This window comes from Mus pahari, chromosome 1 (genome assembly GCF_900095145.1).
Source record: "Mus pahari chromosome 1, PAHARI_EIJ_v1.1, whole genome shotgun sequence".
Lineage (NCBI taxonomy): Eukaryota > Metazoa > Chordata > Mammalia > Rodentia > Muridae > Mus > Mus pahari.
The window spans coordinates 17,764,734-17,773,294 of record NC_034590.1 but is presented as its reverse complement, the minus strand read 5'-3'; the positions used below and the strand labels follow the sequence as shown (position 1 = coordinate 17,773,294).

The 8,561-nt window shown below is 53.6% G+C and overlaps 1 protein-coding gene across 5 annotated transcripts in view; it reads right to left on the bottom strand.

The window, feature by feature from the left end:
• Positions 1 to 2,414: 2,414 nt before the first annotated feature.
• Positions 2,415 to 8,561, bottom strand: part of Nosip (nitric oxide synthase interacting protein) — a 13,967-nt gene continuing 7,820 nt past the window's right edge. For 3 of the 5 annotated variants that reach the window (XM_021208779.2, XM_029546253.1, XM_029546250.1), the window contains 8 exons: positions 6,537 to 6,607; positions 6,011 to 6,116; positions 5,395 to 5,476; positions 3,566 to 3,725; positions 3,361 to 3,485; positions 3,046 to 3,233; positions 2,856 to 2,964; positions 2,415 to 2,520 (listed from right to left, as the gene is read on the bottom strand). In XM_021208779.2, the coding sequence (XP_021064438.1) occupies positions 2,449 to 2,520; positions 2,856 to 2,964; positions 3,046 to 3,233; positions 3,361 to 3,485; positions 3,566 to 3,725; positions 5,395 to 5,476; positions 6,011 to 6,116; positions 6,537 to 6,606 (912 nt within the window). In that variant the 5' untranslated portion in view covers position 6,607 and the 3' untranslated portion in view covers positions 2,415 to 2,448. Of the gene's footprint in view, positions 2,521 to 2,855; positions 2,965 to 3,045; positions 3,234 to 3,360; positions 3,486 to 3,565; positions 3,726 to 5,394; positions 5,477 to 6,010; positions 6,117 to 6,536; positions 6,704 to 8,561 lie in introns of all 5 variants that reach the window. The other 2 variants (XM_029546244.1, XM_029546243.1) reach the window with 1 other exon arrangement.

The window sequence follows — 8,561 nt, the reverse complement described above, 5'->3', positions numbered from 1 at the left end:
AGGCAGGCGGATTTCTGAGTTCGAGGCCAGCCTGGTCTACAAAGTGAGTTCCAGGACAGCCAGGGCTATACAGAGAAACCCTGTCTCAAAAAACCAAACCAAACATGTGTCCATGTATCTGTCCGACATATATGTCTATGCACCACAGGTGTGGAGCACCCTTGAGGGCTGGAAGCCGGTAAGGGATTCCCTGGAACTGGGGTGGCTGGGAATGACACCTGGGTCTTCTAGAAGAGCAGCCAGAGCTCTTACTGCAGGGTGGGCCACCTTTCCAGCTCCTACAGTACTTTTTACTAAGCTGTTAACTGACTTGATGGAACTCAACTCTACTCTGTTCCTCCTGCACTTTAGTCAAGGCTTTGAGCTCTTGTGCGACTTCCCTGCGCCCCCCACCCCCATTGAGTTTCTCTGTGTATTCTTGGCTGTCCTGGAATGGGATCTGTAGACCAAGCTAGCCTTGAACTCCCAGAGGTCCACCTTCCTCTGCTTTCTGAGCCCACTCCCTCCTTGGATTGAATCCCCAAGCAGCAAATACGATTCAACTGGGTTCAGCTGGACTTTAACACAGTTGGGGTACCTCCCGAGCTTTCTTCTCTGAACTATTGTTATCCCTCTCCCTTCCCTGTATGCTGGTGGAGGACAGGTGTGCACCGCCAGGCCTGGCTTGGCTCTCCACAGTTGGTAGTCAAAGCTTGACCCTGTCCCAGGCCATAAGCAGCATGCCATCTAAAAGCAACTTTGCATTTTCTGAACGTTGGGTCTCCAAATGTTCCGATTTTTTATTTCTGGTTACTTAAGGTACTTAAGTAACATCGGTATTTTATGTGTGTCCCCGTGTGTGACACCCAGAGGCCAGAGCTGGGTGTCTTCACCTACTGTTTACATTACTTAGGGAGAGGAGGGCTCTCGCTGAACTTGGAATGGGATGGTGTGGATGACCAGCAAACCCCGGGGATCCTTGTCTCTGATGCTAGCATTACAGGGATCTGAACTCACGCCCTTACAGTCTGTGTGCTCTCAGCCCCAGCCTGTTTTAATTCAAAGCCTGTGTTCAGCCTCATTGGCAGTGACATTCCGCCCTCTAGTGGCCGCAGGTGGACATCTGACTTGCTGGCCAAGAGGCCCTTCCAGATCTGTGAAAGGTTGTGTGGTTGACAGTATCTTATCAAAATTATACACAAAGCAACAAACTGTGTGCACAGAAAAGACCCAGGTGGCCCTACACACTCTGGTAATGTGCGACAACGGCAGCGAAGGCAGGGGTCAGTGTTACAGGCACACACACATGCCTGGAATACACGTTGTGTTTAAATATTGGCAACAGACTTACAGGATGCAAAATTATAAATACACAAGATGCCACACACTGAACACATCTTCTCTTCACTGCATGGCCAGTGGTTACTTTTTTTCCATCAACAATTTGCCCAACAGGCAGATTTCTGAGTTGGAGGCCAGCCAGGGCTACACAGAGAAACCTTGTCTCGAAAAATAAAACAACAAAGAATTTGCCCAGATTAGGACTCGAATGTATATAATTGTTTCTCTTATTCTGAGGCTTTTTTTTTCCTAAAAACCTAGTTTTTTATTTATTTATTTATTATATGTACATATACTGTAGCTGTCTTCAGACACACCAGAAGAGGGCGTCAGATCTCATTACAGATGGTTGTGAGCCACCATGCGGTTGCTGGGAATTGAACTCAGGACCTCTGGAAGAGCAGTCAGTGCTCTTAACCGCTGAGCCATCTCTCCAGCCCCTGAGGGGGTCTTACACAGCACAAGCCTCAGTTCTGCAGCAATTCTCTTCTGTGATGGGATGGAGACACAGGGTGAGGATGGCTCAGTAGTTCAGAGTGCTTGCTGCTCTTGGCAGAGGACCCGGTGCTCAAGACTGCCCGACCCCAGCGCCAGGGGTCTGAGGTTAGTACGGCCTGTGCAGGCATTGGACTCACGTGCACAAACCCTCCCTAGACACACATAAAGGAACTCAACACTTGCTTAGTGTGTGCATTTGCCATACAAAGAGAAAAGAGAGCTATTTTCACTTGGAGCCGGGGCGAGGGTGGTCTGTGTCTCTTTGATCAAGTTTAGGGGGCTGGGAAGGGAAGCTGGCTCTCGAGAGAGATTCTCAGGTGTTCAGTGAATGAGGAGAAGGAGGGTATGCGTGCATGTGAAGCAGTGTTGGGGGCAGGTCCATGTCTAGGGGCCTCGGCAGGGAGTGCTATCCCGAGGCCCGCACATCTTGGACCGGGCGCCCTCTTCCAGGTCCTGCCTGAGGCTGGAGGAGACCCAGAGGTTCACGCGGCTGGGGGTTTCTGCCTGGTCCTAAGTAACTGAGTAAATCCCAGGAGCGCAGGCCCACACCGCAGGCCCACTCCTTCTGCCCCCTGCCTACGGAGGCGCCAGGCATCCAGACATTCACATCCACGTTTATTAGGCCACGGCTCAGGCCTGCATCACTGGCCGGGACATTTCCGCCTGTAGCTTCACTCCGGAGCCCGCAAAGCCTGTGCCGCCCTGGAGAGGAGGGAGAAGACCAAGCTGGAGGATCCTCCTAGGGTGGGCTCCGGGCGGCACGGGGGTTAAGTCCCAGGGCAGGAAATGGAGGGCATCCAGGACATAGAAGAGCGGGACACTGGGGTGTCTTTGACAAAGGGGAGGAGTCCAAGGGCGGAGGGGGATGGGGCATTAGAAAGAAACCGGTGCCACAGAGGAACCAACAGTGTAGGGAGGAACAACGTGAGGGGTGGGTGGAAGGGGACGGGGTGAAGACAGGTGGGTATGACACCAGGGGACAGGCTGCAGTGCAGGCTACGATGGGGTGGGGCTGCGGTGAGCGAATGGCAACTCACCCGCTGCAGCACGATGATGTCGCGCTCTGTCAGCGTGTCCCCATTCACGGGGTCCACCATGTCCTTCCGGATCAGTTTCTCGACACACTCCAGCGTGACCACGGCCCCACTACAGTGGGAAGACAGTGCCAAAGTCAGCCCCGTAGACCCTTGGACCCCTCGAGCCTCTTCTCCGCACACCCCTACTCACGAGGGCCGCAGCACTGCGCACGGCGTGGCATTGCTCAGACTGTCTCGGGTCACTGCGCAAACGTAGCGCTCACTGCGCGTGATGAGGCCCACGCGGTCCACGGAGTCGTCCAGCTGCGTGAAGCGCACTGACGTCAGGTCCGACATGCGCAGTGGCTTCCCGGACATTGGGCAGGTCACCGTGCGGGACTATGGGCAGAGGCAGGGTCAAGAGGGGAGAGGGACAGTCAGGGTCAGCCATGTGGGCAGTGGAAGCGGCATGGGGGGCGGGGAGAATGAGCGGCAGCGGCAGGAATCCCGGACACTGGGTGCTCACCGGCTTTTCCAGTTTGGTGGCCTTTGCCTCGGGCGTTAGCGAGGGAATCCAGAAGCTGGGCAGTGCTTTGTCCTTGTCCTTGTCCTTGCCTACGGAACCCACACTGGGCCCTGGCTGTTCACCCTCTGTGGAAGGGAGAAGCTGGGGTACACACTTCATGAAGCCACCCCTAAAGACCCGACCAAGGGCAGGTATTCCTTGTCACCTGTGTTGGGCAAGGTGGCAGCCTTGGGCATGAAGGGGTTGAGGGGCCGGCTCACGATGGCTGCCTCCTTCTCCAGGAAGCCTCTAACTTGGTCCTGAGCTGCAGCTCGCTGAAGCTCTTTCTGCTCTTCTCTCCGAGCTCCTCGCTGCTTCTCATAGGCCTGGGGGAAGAGGGGGCTGGGTTAGCATGACCAGGGCCCACCCTGGTATCTACCCCACCCCAGCGGTGGGGGGGCAGAGCCCTGAGCAGCTCTGGCAGGACTGGCAGCAGTTGTTGACGCTTCTGTGTTCTTCCGCTAAGGTGGCCCTGGCATTTGCGTCTGTGGCTTCCTACTGGATGTGGGACTCGGTCCTCCCGCTTGGGAGGGCCTCCTCAAGGTGGCACAGGGGCTCCTATAGCCCAAGACAGTCTGAAGCTCTCTGTGCAGCCATGAGTGACCCTGAACTCCTGATTTTCCCCAGCCAAGCATCCCCATTCCTAGTTATCCGTGCTGGCCTTGGGGCCTAGGGCCTCATGCTACCAACCAAGCTCTGCACACGACCCAGCCACAAGGCGAAGAAGTTTCTACAGTGCTTAGACTCTGATGAGCACATGGTAAACACAATAAGCCTGCTGGCTAGCCAGCGGAGCCCTGTCCTGCCACAGGGGTGGGGGTGGGAGGGTTGACTCAGAAGTCTATAAATAGGGCAGTGTGCTGGGCTCCGTGTGACCAGAACAGTAAGGTATGCGCCCCTTGCCCAGTCCTGCCTGGCACCCAGCAGGTGTTAGTGGTCAGTTCTGGAGACTCCCTGGGTCACCCAGCTGAGGTGGTGACAGTCACAATGCCTGAGGCCATGAAGGCCTCCAATGGGGGTGCCAAGGTCAGGGAGAGTCTGGCTAGCCCCTGGGCTGTGCGGAAGACACGGAGTCTGTGGAGCAAGTGTTGAGCATGCGTGAGCCAGGCGGACAGCAGGATGGCGGCTGCAGGTGCTTGGCCTGTGAGGCCCTGGGTGTCATGCCTGGCCCAAAAGGTTAAACAAAGGAAGGGGCCTGCCACAGTGTGTCTCTCCCCACAGAATGAAGGACACCCAGCGTGCCTGCTGGCCACTTAGGTTATCTGTGTCTAGGACTTGCTCTGTGCACCCTCTAGCTTCACCCTGGTGGCCATTGTCCAGATGGTAAGACTGAGCACACCAACAACACACTGTATCCATTTACATCACAAGGCTCTGCTAAGTGCCCGGAGCCGAGGAGAGCAGGGGAAGCTGCTCCTGGGGCCCAGGTGGGGTTGGCAGGTGCACCCCAGAGGGCCTGGCTGCATGAGGTCCACGCGGGTGCTGCCCGGGCTGAGATATGAGTGGACATATTTGGAGAGGAGTGGGAGGTGGATGGCATTCCAGGCAGACACCAGCATTGTAGAAACTGTCCTGCCAGGCTGGAGAGATGGCTCAGTGGTTAAGAGCACTGACAGCTCTTCCAGAGGTCCTGAGTTCAAATCCTAGCAACCACATGGTAGCTCACAACCATCTGTAATGAGATCTGATGCCCTCCTCTTCTGGTGTGTCTGAAGACAGCCGGGCGTGGTGGCACATGCCTTTAATCCCAGCACTCGGGAGGCAGAGGCAGGCGGATTTCTGAGCTCGAGGTCAGCCTGGTCTACAAGGTGAGTTCCAGGACAGCCAGAGCTATACAGAGAAACCCTGTCTCAAAAAGCAAAAAAAAAACCCCAAAACAACAACAACAACAACAAAAAAGATAGCTGCAGTGTACTCCTCATATATATAAAATAAATAAAATCTTCCAAGGAACTGCGCTGCCGTGACCCTCCTCCTCTTCTCAGGCCCCATCACCTTCATCTGCCGGGCTATCTCTTTCTTCTGGTGCAGGATATACTCCAGGATTGCTTCCCTTTCATACAGGTAGCCATCTGGCCTGCAGAGAGAGGATGAGGGAAGCACTGGCGTGGGCTCAGCCGCACGGTCAGGTCTTCACCCCGGGTCGGCATCGCCCTCCACACTGGGTACTAAGCATATTCAGGTGAGCATCTATTCACTCCCTGCCCTGGGGACCACGAAATACCCTTAGGCGATGTCTTCCACAGCACTCCCTTCAGCCCAGCTCTTTATTTTCTTAAGAGACATGATGTACCAGAGCTCAGGCTAGCTTCAAACTGCTATGTAGCTGAGGCTTGCCCTCGTCTTCCTGCGTTGCCTGAATGCTGGGATAACAGGGGTGCATCACACATGGCTTTCTGTGGTGCTGGGGATGGACCAGAGGTTCCTGTGCACTAGTACTCTGAGCCAGCCCCAGTGACTAGCAGTGCGCTTGCTCACCTGCCTGCCTGCTCGCTTGCTCTCTCCACCTGAGGTGGAGGTGAGCTGCCTGTCACTGCTGAGGGCTCTGAGGCTCTGAGAAGTCCGCTAAACCCACACACAGCAGCTGTCCCTCTGCCCGTCCCCAGCTTACGTGACCACAGGGTCATGGCAGGGCTGCAGAGAGAGACAGCAGCAGTCAAAGTCCTTCACAGCATCCCGGCTCAGTCGAATGTTCTGGGTTCCATAGCCCGAGGCCGCTGGGGACAGAACAAGGTAGGGATGAAGACATGGGTGGGGACCTGCCCTCCACCAAATGTCCCAGAGAAGTGTGCAGGTTTGCTGGAGTCTGAGAGACTCCACCATGGCTAGGTCAGCTTTCTTCCCCAGTAGCGGGGTAAGGCTCAGGGCTCCCTCCCTCTCCTGGGGTGGGGACCACTGTGGCTCTCAGCCTTGCTTTCTGCAGAGCTGGACAGGAATGGTTAGGAGAGAGGGGAGCAGACGTGGGATGGTACGTCAGATGGGCCACATGGGTCACATTGTCTATGGCCACCATCATTAGTATAGATGAGACAGAGACAGGCCACTCAGGGGCCGAACAGGACAACAGGGCAGAATTGGAAAGCCACACCTTACAGAGGGTGAAATTGAAGATGACAGTGAGGTCCCCAGGATGGTACCTGTGTCCTTCTTCTTCTCGTGGTAGGTGTAGACAGCCCCTGCAGTACAGTTCTTGCCATGCCGCGTCATCCTGTCCAAGAGGGGGAAGTTTCAGGGTGACCCCAGGACACTCACACAGAACATGAACAACCGCCTGGGCTTGTGGTCAGTAGCCTGCTCCAGAAGCCTGTTCAGGTCACCAAAAAACACAGCCTTCAGCCACAGCAGTCCATGGGTCTCAGCAGGAAGGATAGAACACCAGGCAGTGCCCAGGCCACTTCCTTCTGCCTTTGAGACAGTCTCACCATGTAGCCCTGGCTGGCCTCAAACTCCACCTCTGCCCCTGAGAGCTGGTTTAAAGGCCTGCACCACTTTCTTTTTAAAACCTGTGCCTTCCTCTATGGCCCAGGCTGATCTTGGATTCCAGGCAAACCTCCTGCCTCAGCCTCTTCAATGCTGGGAACACAGGCAGAGCCCACCACGACTGTGCTAGGCAAGTGCGCTGCATGCTGAACTGTGTCCTCAGCCCTCCCCGTGTTTCTCATCTCTCCTTTCAGTTACTAAGCCACTGGGGGTGGGGGAGGCAGGAGGTTCAAGGGAGGGGCTGGAGAGATTGCTCAGTGGTTAAGAGCACTGGCTGCTCTTCCAGAGGTCCTGGATTCAATTCCCAGCACCACAGAAGCCCAGATCCAGGGCTTCTGGTGCCCTCACCCAGACACACATGCAGGCCAAACACCAGTGCACATAAATAAACAAATAATAATGAGAGAGCGAGAGGGAGAGAGAGAGAGAGAGAGAGAGAGAGAGAGAGAGAGAGAGAGAGAGAGAGAGAGAGCTCAAGGTGAATTTGAACTACTTTGAATCTACAAAGTGAGCTGGAGGTCAGCCTGGGCCACATGAGACTTTGCTCAGCAAATAAAACAAGTTACTGGGGCTGGGGATTTAGCTCAGTGGTAGAGCACTTGCCTAGCAAGCACAAGGCCCTGTGTTCGGTCCTCAGCTTTGAAAAACAAAAATCAAAAAGAAAAAAAAACAAAAAACAAAAAACAAGTTACTATGTAAGACACTCTGGAAACAACTGAAACCTTGACATTTACAAAACCATTTTATTTGCTATGTGTATGCTTGCCTGTGTGACTGAGCATCATGTGCAGTCAATGTCTGCCAAGACCAGAAGAGGGTGACAGATCCTCTGAAGCCAGAGTTACAGGTGGCTGTGAGCTGCCATGTGGGGACTGGGAAACTAAGCTGGGTCTGGAAGAGCAGCCATCATTACTAATGGCTGAGCCATCTCTCCAGTCCGGGTATTTAGAATAACATCATTCTTCTCTTTGAAAATGTAGCTGATGTAACCTAACCCTGTGATCTAAACCCATCCTTGGTACTTTCCACCACTGTATCACAGTCTTCGCTACTTTGTTCTTTTTCTTCCAACTTTCACCCCTTTCTACCCTTTCAATCCCCAACACTAGAAAGAGGAAAAAAGGATTGGAAGAAAAGGCTTGGGAAGGGGAAGGCGTTATCATTAAGCTACTTCCTGCTCATTAGGGGCATCAAGCCCCCTGGGCAAGTCTGAGAGTCAAAGTCAGTTTATCTCATTTTTGTGTTTCCTTCTTTGTGTGTGACTAACAAACCCAGACCAAGAGCAACCAAGAACCAACACCACCCCACCTCTCAGGGCCCTAGCATTTACAGACCCTCTGAAAAGTCCTCAGAATCCAAACGTCACACAATCGCAGAAACCTCTGCTAGGGCAAGAGGCAAATCAGTCAGCTGCTGTGGACAGCCTGAAGCAGCCCCGCATCCCACAGCTGGGATTAAAACAGAACCATATTCTTATACGATTTCTGTGTTTTTCAAAGGAAGCAAAGCTTCAAATTTGTCACTACCCATGTGAAACACACACATACATACAAACTAAAGAAAAAGTTTCAACAAAAATTAAATTTTACATATCCTTTACTCCATGAAATGTGTGTGTGTGTGTGTGTGTGTGTGTGTGTGTGTGTGTGTGTATATATATATATATATATATATATATATAT